This window comes from Saccopteryx bilineata, chromosome 6 (assembly GCF_036850765.1).
Source record: "Saccopteryx bilineata isolate mSacBil1 chromosome 6, mSacBil1_pri_phased_curated, whole genome shotgun sequence".
Classification (NCBI taxonomy): domain Eukaryota; kingdom Metazoa; phylum Chordata; class Mammalia; order Chiroptera; family Emballonuridae; genus Saccopteryx; species Saccopteryx bilineata.
In genome coordinates, this window is record NC_089495.1 from 178,371,136 (window position 1) to 178,394,431 (window position 23,296).

General features: G+C 47.3%; 1 protein-coding gene across 1 annotated transcript in view; it reads left to right on the plus strand.

Moving 5' to 3' along the window:
• The first annotated feature begins 14,660 nt into the window (after positions 1 to 14,660).
• Positions 14,661 to 23,296, plus strand: part of JAG1 (jagged canonical Notch ligand 1) — a 36,692-nt gene continuing 28,056 nt past the window's right edge. The window contains exons 1-2 of the mRNA XM_066234656.1: positions 14,661 to 15,265; positions 15,687 to 15,992. Coding sequence (XP_066090753.1) covers positions 15,185 to 15,265; positions 15,687 to 15,992 — 387 coding nt within the window. The 5' untranslated portion in view covers positions 14,661 to 15,184. The remainder of the gene's footprint in view (positions 15,266 to 15,686; positions 15,993 to 23,296) is intronic.

Genomic DNA, 23,296 nt, shown 5'->3' on the forward strand with positions numbered 1-23,296 from the left:
GGGGACACTGGGAGTGGGCAGGAGTGGTGGCTTTTCCCACTCTGACAGTCCTAGTTCCTTCTCTTCCGCTCTTCTCCTTCCTCTCCAGGACAATGTGTGGCCTTGGTATTCCTTCTAGGACTCCTTCTTTCAATACAAATTCCCCTGTTGTTTCCTCCTCAATTTCTTCATTGACAAATTGAAAGGCAAATTGTATTGAGTGGATGACATAATCAAAGGACCGGTTCAGAACCTCTGTTTCCGCCAGACCAGGTGGTGGTGCAGTGGATAGAGTGTGGGACTGGGACACGGAGGACCCAGGTTTGAGACCCCCAAGGTCTCCGGCTTGTGCGTGGGCTCATCTGGTTTGAGCGAGGCTCACCAGCTTGAGCCCAAGGTCACTGGCTTGAGCAAGGGGTCACTTGGTCTGCTTTAGCCCTCCAGTCAAGGCACGTATGAGAAAGCAATCAATGAACAACTAAGGTGACCCAATGAAGAATTGATGCTTCTCATCTCTCTCCCTTACCTGTCTGTCTGTCCCTCTCTCTGATCTCTCAGTCTCTGTCACACACACACACACAAAAGAACCCCTGCTTCCCCCAAGGCCATCCCAGACTCTGCCTGTGCCAGTGGGGTTGAGTGTCAGTTGGGGTTCAGAGCCTCATTCCTCCCCATGTTCCAGGGCCAGCAACATCAGCATCACCTCATGAAAAATTCCAACTCTCAGGCCTGCTCTATCCCTATAACAAGATGCTCAGGGACTTGTAGGCACGTTAAAGACAAGGATGCCTAATGTCAGATACAAGTGTCCACTCTAATGATATGACAATTTAGATCCCCACTAGCCAGTGGCATAGCGAACATAAGTAGCGCTAGGGGCATGACACTTTATTGGCGCCCTCCCCCCTTCTACTACACTTTTCTTGTTTGTCTTGCAGACCATTCGGCATGATAGACCCCTTGCCCCCCCTCCGCTACACTAGCTGATGTGGGAATGAGAGGCCCTTGGGTTTCAGCCAACCCTGACTCTTAGCTCCACCACTTACTAGTGGTGTGTCCCTGTAGGGCTGCTGCCGCCCTTGTGGCCATTCATACTCAGGTTCTCATTAAGTTCAGGCAGACTGTAAAGAAACCGCGTAGTTGGAGGATGGAGGGCCATTCTGTTTATGGGTGTCTCACCAAGACAGGCAAGTCATAAGAAAAGCCAAGGGAAAAACAGAAAACCTGCTTTTTCCATGGAGGGCCAAGGGTCAGGGAAGAGAGAAAAAAAAAAAGAAATCTTCCTGCACCTCTCCGTGGTAGAGGCAGAATCTCTCTTCCAGTAAACACTAGCAAGACAACGGCCCCTCCCAATCAGGAAGGCCCCCCGCAACCTCACAGGCCACTATATCTGGCGTTGCACAGCCCCCCAATGCAAACCACAAGCAAGCAAACATATACATCATATTTACAAACTTATTTGACCAACAGTCCCCTATCTAGGTGTGTGGTTATAAAAGTACATAACCTTTCTGAACCTCAGCTTTCTCATCTGTAGAATAGAGACACTGTCAGTTTTATAATGTTGCTGTGGGTGTTAAACTGTGTAATATAGGAAAGCAATGCCGGTGTACCTGGCACAGAGTATAGGTTTATACATCTCAGTTGTTGTATACCCCACTCTTCAACCTATCTGGCCAATGTGATATTTGTTGTCAGAACACTGAAGTCAAATCCCAAAACAGATGAGACATTTGAAGGAATTAAATGGGCTGGCTGTGGGTAGGTGGGCAGGGAAGGAGACAAATGACTTTAGTAATTGCCTGTTTGCAGGGTATGCTAGATCAGGACATATCAAAGTCTGGTCCCTGGAATATCAACCCCTAGGTACTTATCAGGAATATAACTTCTAGGGTCCTACCCCAGATGCACTAAATGGAAACTCTGTGTTGGACCCTAGCCAACTGTGTTTAATGAGTACTCCACATGATTTCGATACATGCTAATGGGACATTATCAAGTAGTACCAAAAACCTACAATTTCAGTCTTTGTCTAAGCCCTCGTATAAAGAAGTGCTATTTAAAAAGGTTTGCTGGAAGACCAAGCTATTCCTTCTGCTTGGAGATTACCAGTGTTCAAACTCAGTATCAAAACACGCTAGTGTGTGGAGATACGGATGGTTCTGTTGTGATGTATATGGCCAGTAATCTGCAATTGATTTATTCACTAAATTCATTCAGCAAGAGTGTGTCTGCTCTGTGTCAGACACTGCTCCAGGCTCCACTAACAGAATAAAACCTGTTACGATGCAAGCATAACCAGTTAATCAATAGACATATTAGTTAAAGATGGAATCATAAAACAAACATTCACAATCCTTTTACTTTAACATAAAACATATAAATGGAAATTTATTTGCTCATCTTTTATTCTAAGAAAGAAACTTTTTAAGTTGCCTGTGTGGCATCCTGTCTCATTCATAGCACATTTATCATTTTTAGTGTTGAGGTCCTTTAATTGGAATGAATGCTAAAACACTTGGAAATCCATCTGAATGTAGACTCCGTCTATATTTTTCAGATTTTTCCCCCTACTGTTTTACAGTTGTCTTGCTCACATTCATTTCATAAAAATTATTTTAGCTACTCCCATTTATTTTCATTAAGTTATATTCGACCTAGTTTGCTTAAAAGCAACATCATTCTTTTAGCACTCATTCTATCAGTTTCTGTACTAGTGAGTTAAATGGTACAATTATGATAACAAGTACAACTGGCATGTACAGGCTGGGAAACCCAACCGAACTGACTATTGTGAAATACAACGTATCAGTCTGCTTAGTGGAACTTAGTTTGTTGGCTACAAGAGCTCTCTGTGAAGCAGGTAGCAGTCAGTATTTATTAAAGATGGGTTGGAGAACATAGGTCAAGCCAATGATTAGGTTAAGAAAAGAATAATTACAAGAATCTCTATCATGATTGTTTTAGGGAGCCTGCAAATAATACTGTCTTTCCGCAGGTATAAGACACACCTTAATTTTGGGGTCTGAAATTTGAAAAAATAAATGTATTACATAAAGTTATTGAACTCAAGTTTTATTCATCATAAAACTCATACAACTCCTCATCACTGTCAGAACTCCCATCCATTAGCTCATCCTCATCTGTGTCTGATGACGAATCACTGTCTGCAACAATGAGCGCAAAAACAAGTGTGGGAAATGCAAGTAAATATATGTACAACCACTGTATAAGACGCACCCAGATTTTAGACCCCAAACTTTTCAAAAAAAGGTCTTATGCATGAGGAAACACGGTTGCTTTTTTTTTTTTTTTTGTATTTTTCTGAAGCTGGAAACGGGGAGAGACAGTCAGACAGACTCCTACATGCGCCCGACCGGGATCCACCCAGCACGCCCACCAGGGCCGATGCTCTGCCCACCAGGGGGCGATGCTCTGCCCCTCCGGGGCGTCGCTCTGCTGTAACCAGAGCCACTCTAGTGCTTGGGGCAGAGGCCAAGGAGCCATCCCCAGCGCCAGGGCCATCTTTGCTCCAATGGAGCCTTGGCTGCGGGAGAGGAAGAGAGAGACAGAGAGGAAAGAGAGGGGGAGGGGTGGAGAAGCAGATGGGCGCTTCTCCTGTGTGCCCTGGCCGGGAATCGAACCCGGGTCCCCCGCACGCCAGGCGGACGTTCTACCGCTGAGCCAACCGGCCAGGGCCCACGGTAGCTTTTTAAAAGATAATTTCAGCAGACTCAAGATTATTTCTATTTCTATAATTATGCCTCGTTAACTCTCACTTCAACTTGCTTCCTCCATTGGAGGCTATTAAGGATGGTCACCCCAGGCTACATTTAGCTCACAGAAATTTACTAATGGCAATTATTACTTATTGCATGCTTGCAAGCAAATTTGTGGTTCTGTTGTCCTTTAAATTTCACCCATAGAGGCTGTATTAGCTATCTATTGCCACAACACTGCTGCATAACAAAGCAGATCCAAACTTATTGATGTAAAAGAACTGGTTATTATTTCTCAGAAGTCTGTGAGTTGGCTGGATCAATTAGGCTGATCTCTGCTGGGCTTGGGGCATGTCTGCAGTCAACTGGTGGGTCAGATGGAGACTAACTGATAAAAGACAGACTGAGACAGTAACCACTTAGTTCTCCACATAACTTCTTATTCCCTAACAGGTTAGCCCAGCTTGTCCTACGGCAATGGCAGAGTCTTGAAGCAAGAGGGAGACTGAAAGCACACAAGAACTCTAGAGGCCCAGCCTTAGAGTTGGCACGGTCACTTCTGCTTCATTCTATTGGCCAAAGCAGGTCATGAGGCCAGCACAGATTTAAGGGGTGGGGAAATAGGCTGCATCTCTCAGTGGGAGGAACTGTAAAATCACACAGCAAAGAGATGTAGAGATGAGGTTGGGGGAAAAGGGTTCGGGTGACCAGCGTAATTAGTCAATCATAGATGCATTTGTAATTATGATCGCGGGAAAGGATAGTGGAAGAAGACGAGAGGTAAATTTAAAGTCTCTGAATCTAAGTTTATAACCTTATTACTACTATCTGTGAAACAGAGGTCTGGAAGAAATTAAGACATTGAAAAAAAATGAAATCTAGTATCATTTGATATCAGATAACCATATTATCACTTCTTGGAAAATTCACATTTTTGAGAAAGCTAAATGGCTTGTTTCACTATTTATGTGCTTATAAAAAGCCTTTTTTATAAGTACTCTACCTCACAAAGGGAACGGGCTTATATCTCATTAGTTTTACTTCCCCCATAAAGTTTACTGAATTTCATCAAAATCTATACATTTTTGTGAGAGAAGATCTCCATTGAAAAAGAAAGGAAGGAAGGGAGAAAGAAGAGAAACAGAGAAGAAGGAAGGAAGGAAGGAAGGAAGGAAGGAAGGAAGGAAGGAAGGAAGGAAGGAAGGAAGGAAGGAAGGAAGGAAGGAAGGAATCCACTGTGGTTCTGACCTGGGAAGTCACAATCATGTAAACTAGGTTAGTGAACTCGGAAATGCTAAGCCAATCTTTGGCCAAGGCAATTTGTGATCATCTTTTGAATAAGAACAATTAAGTTGTTGGAAATTTAATACATGAGAATTTATTCAGTGATTCAATAAATAGTTGCTGAACAACTATAAAAAAAAAGCCACTGCACTATATATTTAGGGATCATCGTTGGATTCAGTAAAATGATCAGAGATGTATGTAGACTTGGGGCCATCTTTCCTTCCTTAGTTCTGTCACCACCCTTGTTCCCACCCCCACCCTGCTTTCTTTGAGCAGTGCTTTGATGTCCTGCCCTCAATTTGAAACAGTTGCATTTCTCAGCATTCTATACTGTGGGACCCATGCCCTTCATGTTTATAATTGTATACCCACACATATAGGGGTCTCTTTTATAACAAAATGCCAGGAAAAGCCTACCTTCAGCTGAGAGACACCTTGTTGGCTCTGCATAGGTTATGTTAATCTTTAGGCTGACTGTGTTTTCTTGGGCACTTTTGCTGTCCTGGAACTTAACATCCAATTTTTTTTTTTTTTTTTTTTTACAGAGACAGAGTCAGAGAGAGGGATAGATAGGGACAGACAGACAGGAACAAAGAGAGATGAGAAGCATCAATCATCAGTTTTTCGTTGCGACACCTTAGTTGTTCATTGATTGCTTTCTCATATGAGCCTTGACCGCGGGCCTTCAGCAGACCAAGTAACCCCTTGCTCAAGCCAGAGACCTTGGGTCCAAGCTGGTGAGCTTTGCTCAAACCAGAGGAGCCCATGCTCAAGCTGTTGACATTGGGATCTTGAACCTAGGTCCTCCGCATTCCAGTCCGATGCTCTATCCACTGCGCCACCGCCTGGTCAGGCCTTAACATCCAATTTTTAATTCACATAATTATGGTTGGCCCACCTGTCTCCATTTATTATTGTTACACCCTGATCTTGGTCTTCTACCTTTAGCTTTCTTTACCCTGCTCTTGATATTTACTTACTTATATATTTTACCTAAAAAATTGCCTGAAATTTTTTTAAAGAATATGCTGGTATATAAAAATATACCTAGGTAAATAACTGTGAAAAATTCCAGTAGGGCACTGAGCTCATGATGAGATGACCAAAATGTAGATCTGACTAACCCCTACTTATACCCTATGACACAGCACAGTACCATTCAATGAAAAACACATCGCCTGACCAGGCGGTGGCACAGTGGATAGAGCATCGGACTGGGATGCAGAAGACCCAGGTTCGAGACCCCAAGGTTGCCAGCTTGAGTGAGGGCTCATCTGGTTTGAGCAAAAGCTCACCAGCTTGAACCCAAGGTCGCTGGCTGGCTCGAGCAAGGGGTTACTCGGTCTGCTGAAGGCCCGCAATCAAGGCACGTATGAGAGGGCAATCAATGAACAATTAAGGTGTTGCGATGTGCAACAGAAAACTAATGATTGATGCTTCTCATCTCTCTATTCCTGTCTGTCTGTCATTGTCTATCCCTCTCTCTGACTCTCTCTGTCTCTGTAAAAACAAAACAAAAACAAACAACAAAAAAACACACATCTAAGAACATCTGCCTAACCATAGATTTCTGTATTCACCCTGGCTTAGAACTTAATGTGCATATAGACCACTTGGGGATTTCATGAAATAGCAGGCTCTGATTTAAAAGGTGTGTGTGGCGGGGGGGGGAATAAGAGTTCAGAGTTCTAGCAAGCTCCCAGGTGATGCCAATGCTCTGGTATTCAGTCTGCACTCAGACTAGCAGGGGACAGAGTATATAGTAACAAGCCAAGCTATGATGACCAACTCCGCAGCATTTAGAATCGACTTATTTGCTACAGCCATTTGGTAAATTTGTGAGGAATTGATCCTTGAAAAATCTATTCAGAAAGCAGATGAGTCCATGCTGTTCTCATTCTCACCCCTGCAGGGCAAGCTCTGCTAATCCTCAATCAGCAGCATCAATATCACGTTTGTCTAAAACTGGGAGGGGAAAGAACAGGGAGTTGTTTAATGGGTAAAGTCGCAGTTCAGAAAGACAAAAAAGTTTTGGAGATTGGAATGTACTTAACACTATTGAATTGTACACTTAAAAATGGTTGATGGCAAATCTTATGTGTATTTTACCACAACTGAAAAAAAATTATGCCCAGAGCTGATCAAATCTTTGAGTTGCATGAAGGCTAGTGCAGAATATGCCGGGGCTATATTTCCTTCATTGCTAACCCCCTCCAATTCCAGTAATGCAGCCGCAGACCGTGGCCCTCAGCGTCAGCCTGGGGTACTACTCTGCTTAGTAGCTGCGTGGTACTGTGAAGGCGTATTACACGTGAGGTCTATTAACAGCTCCACCTCCTCTTCACATAAATTACCGCCAAACTATTCTAAAATAATGTTGTTGACTTCTCTAGTTTTTACCTGCCTTTGAAAAAAAATGTTATCCCTTCTGTGAATACAATAGCCATCTTTTAGAAATTAAACTCTCCCCTTGATAATCATTTTAAGTTTCCTATGCTTGACTTTTATTTCCAAAAGAAAACTTTGAAATTATTTCTAAATAATGCTTGTGAAAAATCTGTGAAGCAGTAAACCTGCGTTATGACTAATAGCTAAGACTCTGGAAATTTATAGATAGCACTTGTGCCAATATTTCTGTGCTCAAGCTAACGATTCTTTAGCCATCCTTGAGAGCTCTTGGCATAAAAACAATAATAAAAATAACTATTTACCTTCCAAATGAAAAATTAAGCACTGCAATCCTGCATTTTTTATGTTCTTAATAACTTCTAACTTAGAGAAAGTCATCAGTAAAGAAACCATTGGCCTGAGAACAGAAGTGTCAAATGCAGACACAATCTTGTAATTTATGGACAACCATTGACCCAAACATGAAATCCTGGGATTTGAAGCCCTGTGGCTTTGGTGCCATTGGCAGGTGTAATCACCTTTCTTTGACCCTCACATTTATGTGTTTTGAAATTTTCTCAGATAACTGAACATATTTAGCTCTCCTTTTCACAAGTTCCAACACCTACTTAATTTTTTTTTAAAGATCTGGAGGCAGATTTTGGGTTTGCACATGTTTGGAAAGCCGAGTATGAGATGAAATGAGATGAAAAGGTACTCGGGGTAAATTGTGTTGTGATAGTTTCTGTGGGAACCAAAAAAAAAAAAAAGAATCCTTTTCCTCCCATTTTCTAAGTTCTTCTTTTTGGACTAATCAAATTAACAGAGAGATTAATAGGAGCAAATCCCATTTTTAACACATGTGCATGGGGAATTCACATAGCATGAAAATTTCAAAAACAGTGCGGAACCACTGAGATATATGACATTTTGAACAAAGAGAAAAAGGTGTGGGGGGAAGGAGGTCTTACATTTCAGAAATGAGAATGAGCAATTTACAGGTAGGTAGATAGTTGAGGAAGAGCAAAACACACACACACACCCCACAGCAGGTAAATTTTTGCTAGGCAGCTCAAACAATGAAACACAGGAGGTGATCTAGCAAACATGCTTGAAGTTATCCTAATTCTAGAGTGAAAGTGCTTAAGGTGATTATACCAGTTTCCTTCCTGAAGCAGGCTTTTAAAAATCTGAATCTCGGCCCTGGCCAGTTGGCTCAGGGGTAGAGCGTCGGCCTGGCGTGCAGAAGTCCTGGGTTCGATTCCCGGCCAGGGCACACAGGAGAAGCGCCCATTTGCTTCTCCACCCCTCCTCTCCTTCCTCTCTGTCTCTCTCTTCCCCTCCCGCAGCGAGGCTCCATTGGAGCAAAGATGGCCTGGGCGCTGGGGATGGCTCCTTGGCCTCTGCCCCAGGCGCTAGAGTGGCTCCGGTCGCGACAGAGCGACCTGGGGAGGGGCAGAGCATCGCCCCCTGGTGGGCAGACCTTCGCTCCTGGTGGGCGTGCCGGGTGGATCTCGGTCGGGCGCATGCGGGGAGTCTGTCTGACTGTCTCTGTCTGACTGTCTCTCCCCGTTTCCAGCTTCAGAAAAATACAAAAAAAAAAAAATCTGAATCTCTTTAAGAAAGGGGGCAAAACAAAACAAATCAAATAACAACAACAAGAAAAACTCTTCCTGAGTTTGTTGGGCTTTATTTCAGTTTGAAATAATCTGTACGCCAGATTATTCCAGGAACAGTGGCTCCCAATGCTACCTGCTTCTGGAAGCATAATTTCTAGAGCCTTTAGGGGGATGGAAAGGTTTGGTGGGAGCTCAGTCACAGTTCACAGTTACAGAAAATTGTGGTTACACTTAGATTAAAAAAAAAAACACAACTATACAAATGGACTGATTTGGTTTTAAAAATGTGCCTGACCTGTGGTGGTGCTGTGGATAAAGCGTCGACCTGGAAATGCTAAGGTCGCCAGTTCGAAACCCTGGGCTTGCCTGGTCAAGGCACATAAGGGAGTTGATACTTCCAGCTCCTCCCCCCTGTCTCTCTCTCTCTCTCTCTCTCTCTCCTCTCTAAAATGAATAAATAAAAAAATAAAATTAAAAAAAATGCTGTTGGGAATATCTATGAGTCAAGTTATTCAGGAGTCATTCACAAAGCAGACAACTGTCTACATTATCACCAAGGTGGGGTTACTCTTGAGAGTTGTGAGGAGAATGCCAATTTAACAGCAATTTACACCCAGAATTTTTTCATTTCAAAGACACTCAACTGTAAGAATATATTTTATAAGTGGAACTTTTTCTTTTCAGCTCCAACAAAACCATAAAACGTCAGAAAGAATCTTAGGTTTTCATTCAAGGAGTAAAATGAGGAAATTAATCCCATGGTTCCCAGATTTTGCAACTTGGGTTTTTTTGTGTGACTTTCTGGGTGATTGGACTGCGAAAGGTGATGCAGGCACTAACTTCACTTGTCCTGAAAGGTTTCCATGTCATCACTGTGAGACGGGGTTGGGGTAGGGCCGACCGGCAAGGTTCTAAATGCCTGAGCTCAAAGCAAAACCAAAACAACGTTTAAAACGAAGCTCGAATAAAATTATTGTTGATAATGCAAGAAATTTATAGTTCTGGTTTCCAAAGAAAGTTAATTCAAATCTCTTGTGTATGTAAAATGAAGAAAAGAACGATTGGATCTATTCAATTTCTGCTTGAACGTATAAACTTGTGGCCTGGTTATGGTTGCTGCGGGAACTATAACTTAATCCTGAGGTTTTTTTCAGGTCTTATTTGTTGGCGATAGGTTTTTGTTTTTTTTTTTCTTTTTTCTTCTTTTTCTTTTTCTTCTTCTTGAGAAGTTCTTGTGATGTGGAAAAGAAGAATAATCCACAGGGATGGGTATGCTTCCTTGGGGACCTGGCTGGGCAGAGTTACCGGGGTTGGTACTTTCTGCCATGATAACATTGTGGGACAAGAGAAGAGCTTGTAGGACAAGTCAGCATCCTTTGGTTCTGCTGGAACAGAACAGAGAGATACCACATCTGCTTCTCCATGGAATAGGGCTCAGAATTTGCCTTAACTTCTCTGCAATACTCAAAAGAAGAAAGAAGATATAAAAAGACATTTTACATGTACCTTAATATTTGGATCTTCCTCTCTTATTTATTAGAAAGATTATTGGAATTAGGAAGAAAGGAATGAGGGGGGAAAAACCACAGTTTTTTTGTTCATCACTACAATCCGCACTGTCCTCATTCCAATCAAGCGTGCCCTCCTGTTGAGCAAATGAGTTTGTAAAATTTGTATTTTTTTAGTTTGCTCACTTTTATTGTTACAAAATGGTGCTGGCCAGCGCCAGGTATGTGTGGTCTGTGAAACTGCAAGGTACCTTCCTGGTTGGGAATGGCTATTGTTTTGTGAATGTTTGCAGAGCGAGAGAAAGGAGAGAGCAGGAGAAGGAGAGAAAAGACATGTTGGCAGAGAGAGAAAAAGTTATGCAGATGGGGAACCAAAGCTCAGGAAGACAGACTGGCGGGCCTTTGATTCTAGGAGAAACCAGAGAAGATTCTCCTGGTTGTGGAACCAGAGAATGTGTCAGGGCTTTGAGAGCTCTGAATGAAGGGGGAAGCGGTCTTCCCTGGGTGTTTGCTCGTCTGCTGGTGCAAAATTTAATAAACGGAATGGCCCACCATTTTTTGGCTCCACTGTTTCTTTTTCATCAGCCCGAATTTAATGAGAACCTGAATGTGAATGGCCACGATGGTGTCGGCTTCTGGCCTTACACCTCCACTCTGTAGTGCTTATTAAGTCCAATATTTTGTGTTGTCTACCATATTCTTTGCATCCTACACAATGCCTGGTACATCAATAACTATTTTTCTTGGCAATTTATAGTGAGAATTTTGAAATAGTAATTTGAAAGAATCTATGTGAACACCAGCATGCCCACCACCTCGATCATTAGCACATATTTTGGGTCCACATCTATCCATCCATCCAGCTATCCTCTATCTGTCCATCAATCCCTAATTCTTAACGTATTTCCAAGTCACAAATACTTTTTCAGTGCCCTCTAAATACTTCAGCATTCATATCATTAACTCAAGTTGAATATTACAAATTTTTTCTCTTTAAAACCTATAATGAAATACACCAATCTTAAGCGTACTACTTAATAAATTTTGACAAATGCTTGTGCACACCTGTGTAACCCAAACCTTTATCAAGATTCAGAACATTATCCCTCCCCCAGAAGAGGCCTCAAACCCATTCCAGCTGTCTCCATCCTCCTATCTACCCAAGCAATCAGTTTGTTTCAATTTTTATTTATCGTAGTTTTGCCTGTTCTAGAATTCCAAGTAAATGGATTTATACAATATGTATTCACTTGTGTTTAGCTTCTGTCAGCATATTTTTGAAATCACCCATGTTCTTTAATGTAACATAGCCCTGAATAAATATTGATTTACTGATTTTTATCAGAGTTGATTAATCTGGGCTTAAAGTCGACTAAATGTATTTAAATACAATTATAGTAGCTTGAATATCTCTTAAGTCTTTGCAGGAGATGGGGGGGGGGAATCATCACTGCTTTGTGTTGATGATGCAATAAAGAATGGGCAAGTTTTGTGGAAAAAGAAAAATGAGGCATCATCATTTAAAATTAGAGATGCCCACTGATGTTTAAGGTTTGAGCACATCGGACACACCAGACAGTAACGGACTGCAGCCTCTTCTCTTCTTACAGGTATAGGTGTGATGGTTAAACATGGCATTTTTCACAGGAATGGTTTTCTGAAATGTTCACTTACTAGGGACTCTATACAAAGGCAGGATGTGACCCGGCCAAATCTGCGTATTTGAGTTCTTTCCACAGTAGTTCCCCATTCACCGGGGAGGGAGGCTGAGAACTGGCCGTGGGGAAGCAGAGGATCAGCTTCCACTTGATGTCTGTTGCAGTAAACGTGACTGGCTTTTTGGGGGAGTACCGATTCATTGGTAGAGTCCCAACAGAAAATTTTCAAAAGAATCCCCTCAAGCCCAAAACTGTCTTTTCTAAAAGTGGGTTCCCAAGTTCAGGGAGGGTAAGGGACACTGTGCTATATGGCATGAGAGTTTAATCGTGATTTGATAGTTGTTAGGGTTAACCAGGTAGTTTTAACCCCTGGGAAAATCTATGTTCTCTCTCCTATTAGTCAAGGGGGCTAAACTCACCTGTGGTTTAGAGACAACCCCCCCCCTCCATTTACATACAGGCCAGATGACCTACCAGGAGGCACCTGCATCTCAAGTAGCCCTCTCAGGTTAAGCCAGGTTGCTGGATCTAACCCTTAAATGAAAGGCCTGGCTCCAGAGCCTCCTTCCTGAGGGGTGTGTGGGGGTAGGGGGAACTGGCCACGGGGTACAGAATTAAAACAAGTTCAGATGATGGGAACTCTAAAAGGGGTGCATTTTAAGACCTCACCAGGCTTCATAAACTTTCCCACACCAGCATTTTGCTTTTAAACCATTACTTAGCAACTCAATTGGAAAATTTGAGGGTAGACGTGAGATGGGGGCTGATAGGAGGTGGGGAAGATTAATTTATGAAAACTGGTAAAAGTCTATATAGGAATACAGTTGACAACTGGATGTCTTGCATTTAGGATAATTGGGGAAAGCAAAGACTGGGGCACATTAAAACAAAACGCCCAGGTTGCTACTGACCATGCCAGCTGCAAAGCTGTTCTGCTCTTAGATATGCCCCTTTGGAAATATGAACAAATTCTTTCACCAATGATCATTAGATGAGTCACATTACCCGTAAGAAGATACCTTTCTTAGCTGCACTTCTTGGGCTGTTTAAAAAAGCTAAGAGTCCTAATCCATCTTTGGTGGCTTTGAACTAGTGTAAAAAAGAGGTCAGTTAGCTGCTTTTATTCCCGTGTGATGAGCCTGGTATTGAAAATATTGTTCGTATTGAGCATCCCATCAACTGTAGTAAGTAAATAACTACAAATCACACACCCTTTTATGCTCTCATAACTCAGCATGTTGGAAACTATTTTCCTTTAATTCACAGCAGTCCATCATGCTCAGAGCTCAAGGGCTCGAGTCAGGGTCCGGTCCCTAAGTAGTCAGGCTTTTCTGCAGGACATACCCAATACAAAGGCCACAACTTTGTCCACCCTCGAGTGGAAATCATTCTTTTCCTTAAAGAGGTGCCCTCAAAGGCAACAGCAGGTCTTGCAGAAGAGGGATTGAGAGGCGCTTCGGCTGGCCCGCAGGTCTCCTCTGACCTTGGTTATGACCGGAGGCTCACCTCAGGTGGAAATACTATAGCAATAATTTCCACTGCCACCCCAGAGAAGCCAAGTTCTGCCGCCGGGTATTGGCGGGGAGATAGCCCCTTCCAGGCTCAACTCTGGCCACCCAGAAAGCAGCTCGGAGGCCGCCTACAGGTGCAATCCCGGCACTGCGGCCTGGGCGGAGGGGCTTTGAGAGGGTGAGCCCAAGGCCACCAACACCTCTGCCCGCCTTTCCCAAAGCCCGAGCAGGGCCCCGGCGTGCCTGCACCCCTCTCCCCGGTTCCCCCTCGACTCTGCCCTGGCGCATTTTGGGAATGGAGCTGGGAACCCTCCGAGGCTCTGTAGCCTCGGATTTACGAGGGGGTGGGGCGCGGCCGAGGCTTCCCCACGTATCTGCGGCAAGCCTGGCTGGCTCCCGGCAAGTTTGTCCAAGTTCCCAGCAGCGCCTGCCCAGGTCGCCTCCGCCGGGCGAGCCGACGGCAAAAGCGCGCCAGCCTCCCCGCCGCCGCCGCCACTGCCGCCAGCAGCGCGCGCTGGGCCGCCCGCACACTCGCGGGAAGCGGGCCGGGCTCCCGGCGGGCAGGCCCTCCTCCTGGGGCGAAAGCCGCAGCTGACGCAGGCGGCTCGGAAGGCGGAAGCTCCCCCACGCCGACCGCTCGGGCCGGGCCGCGGCACCTCCACCTGGGGCCCCGACGAGCGGGCACAGGCGCACGGCCCGAGGCGCCCGAAGGGGGGCGGTCCGCACGAAGGTCCCCGTGCGTCTCCGAGCCAAGGGCACTTCTCAATTCCTCCCCGCGTCTTCCCCTAATTGCCGCCCGGCCCAAAGCTCCCGGGGGCGGGGGTCTGCGCTAGGCTCGGCAACGTCGCCGCCGTCCCAGCTTATCCCTGAACCGCGTAGCCCCTTCCAAGTTCCTCCCTGTACTCCCCCAGCCCCCATCAACCCGGAGGGGAGGGGGCGTGCCTCCAACGGACACGCCCCTCATGAATATTAATAGCGCGCATGCGCCTGTCCGGCGCGCTGGGTAAAGGTGGCCAGCCGGGGCTGCGGCTCCCAGACGGGCTCTCCGAGTCCCTCTCCGAGAGCCGAGCGGGCACGCGTCATTGTGTTACCTGCGGCCGGCCCGAGAGCTGGGCTTGGGTTTTTTTTTTCTCCCCTCCCTCCTTTCTGTGCAGCTGATCTGAAAGGGAATAAAAGGCTGCGCATAATCATAATAATAAAAGAAGGGGAGCGCGAGAGAAGGAAAGAAAGCCGGGAGGTGGAAGAGGAGGGGGAGCGCCTCAAAGAAGCGATCAGAATAAAAAAGGAGGCTGGGCTCTTTGCCTTCTGGAACGGGCCGCTCTTGAAAGGGCTTTTGAAAAGTGGTGTTGTTTTCCAGTCGTGCATGCTCCAATCGGCGGAGTATATTAGAGCCGGGACGCAGCGACCGCAGGGGCAGCGGCGACGGCAGCACCGGCGGCAGCACCCACGGGAACACCAGTGCGAACAGCGGCGGCGGCGGTGGCGTCCCGAGTGCCCGCGGCGCGCGGCGCAGCGATGCGGTCCCCACGGACGCGCGACCGGCCCGGGCGCCCCCTGAGCCTCCTACTCGCCCTGCTCTGCGCCCTGCGAGTCAAGGTAGGAGCCCGCCGGGCCTCACTCATACGGCCCGCCCTCTCCTTTCCCTCGCGACGCCCAGGACGCCTGCGGTTGAGCGCCGCGAGCGGGGTCAGGAGTCCTCTGTCGCCCGGCTTCCCGACCGGGCCCCTGTGCCCGAGAGGCTGCACCTGGGCTGGGGGAGCCCCCGTTCTCCCAAATGTACCCTCCAGGCTGGGCAGGGGGCGCGTTCGCTCCGCTCTTGCTACTCCGGGCAGTCGTCGGATTTCTCCCGCACTCGTGCATTTTTCCCCAGGAATCACGTTGATTCTTTGCGCTCAGTTTTGCAAAATTCTTTTCACTTGGCGCGGAGGGCTCATCGGGGCGGGAGGGAGGGAGTCGCCACTTCCACCCTCGAAGAAAACAACTTTTCCCCGTGCTGACCTCCCTTCCTCGCCGGCAGGTGTGCGGGGCCTCCGGCCAGTTCGAGTTGGAGATCCTGTCCATGCAGAATGTGAACGGGGAGCTGCAGAACGGGAACTGCTGTGGCGGCGCCCGGAACCCGGGGGACCGCAAGTGCGCCCGCGACGAGTGTGACACGTATTTCAAAGTGTGCCTCAAGGAGTACCAGTCCCGCGTCACGGCCGGGGGACCCTGCAGCTTCGGCTCAGGGTCCACTCCTGTCATCGGGGGCAACACCTTCAACCTCAAGACCAGTCGCGGCAATGAACGCAACCGTATAGTTCTGCCTTTCAGTTTCGCCTGGCCGGTGAGTGACAGACACAGGCAGCGAGGCCGCGCCGAGGTTCGCACCCGCGCCTGCCAAGCCTTACTTTCCCTTGCAAGAGGGATGGAAGGGCCTTGACTTGACACGGAGCTAACTGGAGAAGGCTTTTTTTTTTTTTTTTTTTAAATGGGGCGGGGGGGGGGGGCGGCTACGGAGCAGGACTTGGCAGGCCCCGTTCTCGCTTTTTACTAAGCGCACGAAAAAGGGACCCGAGAGATTTTTGGGCAAGTTCCCAGGAAAACGGGTTTATCTTGCAACTTGAAGGCCCCAGAGTAACCCTCCCTACCGGGGCCAGTAGGTCATTATAGATGATCTTTGCTTCAACAATTAAATGCTGTGGAAGGCTACTCAACTCAGTTTTGGCCTTCGAACGCAGTCCAAATTGGCACCCTCCCGTTTCCCGTGAACGGCCGGGAGGGCGGGTGTGTCCTTCCTGGAGGGTGTGGAGGGAACCCGTTTCCCGCTGCTCCCCAGGAGACTTTGGTGCTTGCGAGGGTCGCGCTCCGGGCTGGGCACAGGAGCCCAGGAGCTGCTGCCGGAGTTGGGGGGGGTGGGGAAGGGTGTCTCTGGGCCTTCGCGGGAGCTGCCTCCGCCCCCTGCCGGCTCCTTCCTGCCCTCGCCCCCGCGCGGCATAGCCTTGTGGCCTCACTTCCAGTGGTTCCCGAGCTCTGGAACAGCTGTGTTTGCAAACTTCCCCGGGAAGGGCGGGGGTATGCCCTTGTCGGGTGGGCGCATGGTCCCCACAAGCCTTTAGGGGCGTGCCAGGGCCTGGAAGGGGTGGCCTGTTAGAGGCAGTTCTCGCGGGTTCAAGTATGTGGACCCGGGTCTGAGAACCACTCGAGGAGGCCCGGGCCCCCGCTGGTAGACCCCATAGCGAGGCCCTTGCAACATTCTGAAAAGGGTGGATGGAAGATGAATGTGATTGCAGAAGAGGAGGAAAGGGGAAAATGTTGGTGCCCTCTGCCCCGGTCCTGCTGTCCAGGAGGCGTGACTCATTGCCAGGACTGTGGCTTGGCCCAGCCTGTGCTGGAGGGTGGGCCGTGAGAGAGGGGGAGCTCTGTGCCTCAGGGAATACTCTCCACCACGTGCTCTGAAGGGGTGCACTCTGCTGCCTCCTATCCGCGGGCCAGGGCTGTGATTCCCAACTCGGCAGTGGGAGAGGTAGAATGTCTTAAGTGTGTGTGAAGCTTGGGGTGGCTCTTTACGTTTATAGGAGCTGGCTTTATAAAGTGCCCTCTGCTGTGGAGAAGATAAGACAGTTAGCAGAAACATGCTGCTAAAAGGAGTTTTTAAACACCTGTGATATGTGTTGTTCTCTGAGAATGGAGGGCTGTTTCTATTGTGGGATTTCATTTTTATAAAACAAGTTTATCTTGTTTGTTAATCCCCTATTAGGGAGAATTTTAAGCTAAAGAGGTTAGCTACATTTTTAATCTGGCTGGGCCCGAGTTGACTGTGAATGCTGACTGCCCTTGAACGTGTGTTTGGAGTTTCTGGAAGGGGCCTCCAGGTAGTTCCACCCTCCGAGCCCCTCGCTTTTCACAAGACCATAAAAGGAATCTTATTAGTGATGTGGAAACGTTGCAGGCCTGGCTGAGATTTATTTTGGAGAGTAGGGTCAGGGGATGGATGGGAACAGGGAGCTTTACTCCCCAGACTGGCTGGGGAAAGTGACCTAGAAGGTGTGTCTGTCCCCTTTTGACACTTGGCAGAGAGTCCTGGGTGGGGAAGGAGCGGAAGTGGCATGTGAGGGCAGATGATTGATTTGCTGGAGCTCTTCTGTGGTTTCAGGCCAGCGGGTCACCAACCATGAAATAGACTTTCTAGAATGGGGGGGGGGGGGTCACGGGGGCTACACTGAGAGTGTGGTTCTTTGGAAGTTAGGCCAAAATGCATGTATCACTTCTAAACAAGTCTCCACCCTGCTGTCCCCAAAAGGCCTGCTGTGAAATATAAGCTTTATTTCCCAAAAGAAACCAGAGTTCAGGTGTATTGTTTTAGTTTATTTTTCTGAGTGCGGTTAGAGAAACACCACAGTACTGTAACTTTCAAGAATGATTCCAGGCTGAGTGTTAACTGAAGTGAAAGCACCCAGGTAGCGGAATCAGCATGGAAGTAAATAAGCGCACAGCTTCATTCAGTTTGGCAATTAAATATTAATAAGCATGTCTATTTAAAGCTGATTTCCTTGACTAGCTAATGACTGAACTTAGTACAGAATTCAAGATTTATAGGCTATCTGGCTTAAGAACAACTCAGACCTTGAACTTCCAGCCACTGATTCCCAACCCCCTAGGCAGCCACAGTTCGGTCACCCGAAATTTGCTGACAGTGGAAGAAGAGCTGTGGTGGTTCAGGGGGACACGATTGAAAGTCATTTTACAAGGTTGTAGAATTCGTGTCTTTTGTTTGGAGTTATGACCCCGATCAAACAACTGTTGACGTTCTGGAGAGGAAGAGGAGGAAGCGATTCGGTCAGATGTGAAATATAATCCGCATCCCAGTGTCCACGTGGGAATCTCTGTAGAGGTGGGACTGCCTGCCCTATAGTATCAGATTATGTCCCACTAGGTGTCTGCTGCCCAGCTCCAGCCTTGTGGTGGTTTTCATTGTTGGCTTTTAATCCCCGTACCAATACTGCTCGGAGGGGCTTGACTTGAAGCAACTAGCCTGATTTATGATCCTCCAATCTGGGGGCCCGGTGATAGCATACAAGGTGAGAGGTAATTGGGTTTAATGAGAAATAATTTGGAAATTACTGTTTATAAATCATTGAAATGGGCAGGTTGCCCCTCCCAAATTAAGTGTGATATCTCAGTAGTCCCTGTGTATTAAAAGTGCATTACCAGTGTAACTACTACCACCCAGCCCCAATAGCTAAAAAGGAACTCCAACACGGCCCCCCCACCCCATTAGGTGAAATGAACCCAGAGATACTTTTGTGGGAAGCAGGTGAGGTATCTGGTCTCTCAGCTTCATATTTAAATGTCATTAACATTGATGAAAGCCCTGACTGCTGAGGTCAACTTAATTTTTAAAGAAAATTCAATGAAGTGTGATTCTTTTATACCAGAGGGATGCCCGCTTTGGCCCCCATCACTCTTAAGGCCTGAATGAGCAGCTGCCAGGGGTTTGCGTAAATTGGATGCCGGAGGTTAATCAGAATAAATTGATAGTCCTTGCCTTGATGTCTTCTGTGTTTCCAGTCCCTGAACCTTCACAGTTGTGTGGGCACGTGGAGGGCGGAGGGAAGGGGGGTACTCATTTAAGCCGGCTCATTTCTGCAGCCTGTATATGCAATCCATGTGGTCAGAATGCATACAAACAAACGGGGCACATGTGTGTACGTGCTCAGAGCAAGGGACTCTTTCTGTGCGTGGAGAAAACACCCTTTGCCCTAAGACTCCGGGAAAACGATGAAATGACGTGTCTGCACTGCAAAACTGGGCTCGGGAATGTATTGTACCAAGTGTCTGCAGCATGACTGCTCCCCAGATGGAATCCTTCTATTCAAGGTACTTGGCTTCTCATAGCTTTTCTCTTCCAGGTGTAACCTCTGTGTTTTCTTCCTTCTTGTTGTCTTGTTTCCTTAGCAACTTATTCAAACCTCCAGTACTTACATGAGTGTGCAACCCACCAACTCCCCACTCCTAATTCTGCAGGGACTTCAAATATTTTTAGAGAACAGTGAAGCTTTTGGCCAAAGGACTTTTGGGGGAGTTGGATGGGTAAGGAAGGAGAAGTTGCAGCCACTTACGGGAGCCTCCTAGGAAACCAGCAGCCTGAGTACTGCCTAAAATCTGTGCAGCCAAGAGTGGTAAGGGACCGGTGGACAGAAGGCAAGTGGAAGGTATAGAGGAAAGATGTTACACACACAAAAGAATTAAACCAAGGTAACAAGGAGTTTCCACAGTCCCGATCTGCATATGGGAATGTAAACAGAGGACTTGGCTGGATTCACAGCAGCCACAGGCCATAGGCCTATTGCAGAAGGGCAGGAACTTGGTTCCAATATCAGGGTTTCAAGATTAGTTCCAGTGTGAGAATGCATACTCGTTGGATGTCCGTGCAGTTAGCGTGGTAACCCATAAAGGCACATACTTCTGAGCATTCCCCCTTGTGCACTTGAGAGGTATGTTCCTACCCCTTCTCTCCTCTCCGCAGCAACCCCTAAGTTAGGTTCTGAGCTGCTGAGAAGACTGACACTTGGCTCCAGCTTTTAAGTACATTAAAAAAAATTAAAACTAAACTTAAACTGTCCCTCAGCTTTAGGAAGATGTGTGAAGATATATCAGAAGCTATGATTCCTGTGTTTTCTAGAATGGTAGTGGAGGTGGGGTAGGGCTCTGGGTTCAGAAATGTCCTATCTTTATTTTGGCTCTTGTGGCAGAGTGACCCTGTTGTGACTTCCTAGCTGGTTTCTGATCACTGGATTGCCCTGTGACCCTTGTTTCTATGGTGGTAGTGACATTTGTCACTGGTGCACTATGTGTACAGGGAAGAAATTCCGCAACATGGCTCCCAGTGGTTAAAAGTGATATGTAAATAGTCAAACATTCAGAGCCCTCCACCAGCTCAGCCCAGTTTTTATGCACTTTTGGTAAAGAAGTAGAAAGACTTCTTGTTCAGGCTTGCTCGGTGTGAACCAGCGGTTGTGCTTGGCTGGCTTTTCGGTATTCTATCTATTAACCTCGTCACCCTTTTGTAACTGGTGCATTTAATTATCAGTGGGATGCTTTTCAAGCAGGTAAGGGTAACGATGGGAAAGGGGTAGGGGCATCTCATTGAGTCTCATCTGGATATGAGCTCTGGGGCCCGCTTGGTGGGTCTTTGAGGTGGGCTTTCATGAGAAAATCGCTCTTTGTAACCCGATCGGACTCTATTGAAATGTCAAGCCCTGCAAACTAAATGGCTTTCTATGACTAAAGTCTCCTTAGATTGTATGTTGTGGGATAGTTGTCCTTTCTCCAAGTCTCACCTGGCCAAAAACCCTGCGCTACGTGAATTGTTTGTGTAAGTGTGCCTGTGACCACATGCGGAACCTCTGGCTCCTTTACTTAATGTTTGTGACTGGAATATTTTACGCGCTGGCCACCCAGACACAAGCAGGACAATAGTGTGGCCGAACTGATCGAAATGAGGATTACAGGGAATAATGAGGCCTCTTCAACAATAATGCTAATACAGGGTCAGCAACAGGAAGCGACAGTTGAGTCAGCAGAGTACATGGCCCCAGACAAGCCCAGGGCGAGTGCCTCTGTACAATGGCCCCACGGGCAGATGGGCATTCCCAGGGTGTGAGTTCCTCGGGCCGCCTGTCGCAGTGGCCTGGAGTTTTGGACGCTGCACACGTGCCGTTTGGATGGCGGTTTGTTTGTGTCCGTCAGCTTGGCAGGAGTGGAGGCAGCCGCTTCTCAGGGCTTGGTTTGGCTGCCACTGTTGCCAGGAAAAGGAAGCTCCCAGCTGCCAACACAATTACCTTTGTTTCTTACATCCCCCTTCTTAATGTGGCAATTAAGTGCTTACCACTCTGCCTGGTGCCAAGGTAACCACTGTGGAGTGGGATGGGCCCAGCACACAGCCCTCCCCAGCCTCAGTGCTGAGGGGTGGAAGGAGGTGCTTGGAGGGGACCTGGTGGCCTTGGGCTGCCACGGGACTTGGATGCCAGGCGGCTCCTAGGTAAAAGTCTGTGGAAGTACTTTCGAGAGGTCGTTCTGAGAGGCGGCCGTGCCTCCTTCCTGCTGCATTGGAAGGAGAACCTGAGAACCCAGCACTGTGCTGCCGGGTGTCCTAGGGTCTGGCTGGGAAGGGGCAGGACTGATGCACTCTGCAAAGGCAGACTGGGGGTCTGTTAGCAACCATCCCTCTGGAGCCTTTGTCCCCAGGCCACTTGGCTGGGCAAATTTAAGGGGGAAGATAAAGAAGAAAGCCAGGTGACTCTTGATAGGTCTCGGGTTTAATAGTATGAAACCAAGAAAAATCCAGGTATTTGCTGTTCCTTTTTTATTTTTATTTTTTTGGTAGTTTTTTTTTTATATGAACTCATTACATTTGAACACTCACCAGTCTTCTTGCCTGGGACACCTTTCCAAGCCCTTGGGAGGGCCTGGTGCCTCTGCTTGGGGTCAGATTTGCGGTGGCTAATTGAGTGTGACATGATCCTTGTGGATCATCGGTTTCGGCCGAGGACCCCGCTTTGAGGGCACAAGGCACGCGTGGTCTGGATCTCGGAGTCGACGTATATTCCAGGATGTACGGAGGTCAAGCGTGGGCCTGGGAAAAATTAAAGTTCCCTAGCAGCTAATAATCATTGTCCAATTATCTTGATTGTTGATCTATAGTGTGGGGATGGAGTGGGTGGGAGGAGTGCCTCCTAATAGGGGCCTTGAAGGGAATCCTTTTCTCTGAGGGCTGGGCGAGAGGAATCCTCCTGGCCCAGGAAGTGAATCCGACAGCCCCCATCCCTTTCTCTGAAGCAAGGGAAGTGAAGATCCAGGCTGCTTTAGTCTTTCTGAGCAAGGCTTCGCTGCCAACGCAGCAGTCTCCAGCTCACACCCCGCACCCTGTGTGCGCCTCCAACGAGCAGTTTATGGAAAATCATGACCCACCCGGAGCCCTGCCACCCCTTTTCCTCCTGGTGGGACAGTGTTGTTCAGCAGCTTCTGAAGTAGTTCCAGTTCTGGCCAGGATGAGCCTGGTAGACAGCTTGGTCTCCCAAGTTCTTGTGCAAGACTGAGGGATGCCTTCTCTCTTGAGCACGGAGCAGTTAATCCAGTTGCACCAACTGGGTCCCAGGATGCCTTCCTTCCCTTTCCCAGGGCTTTGTGGGCATTAATGTGTTTAGCGCTGTGCAAGTCTGCTTGAAGTCCGGGTATCAATGCATCTAATCAGAGGATTAATTACAACAATATGTGGAAGTGAAGAACGTGGAGCTCAACGTGACGCACAGATGAAGGGCGAAATTATACAGGATCAGCCCCACATCTGGCCTCCTCTGGCTTGCCTCAAATCAGGAGAGAAATAAAATTTTCTTGCGATTGGCTCAGGGAAGAGTCCCATCATTTGTAGGAAGTCCTAGGGAGCAGAGAGGCCGTAGATCAGGTGTGACTTCCACTAATAAAATATTAACGACGACGACAATGAGTTTGGAGCTCTGGCCACTAACAGGAGAGCGCTGGGCATGTGCCCTGGCTTGCCCAGTTTTGCTTGCTTTTCTGAGCATTTTCCCACAGTTATCAGTGAACGAAACGGAATCCTGCTCTGCTCTGAGTATGAAACATAATTTC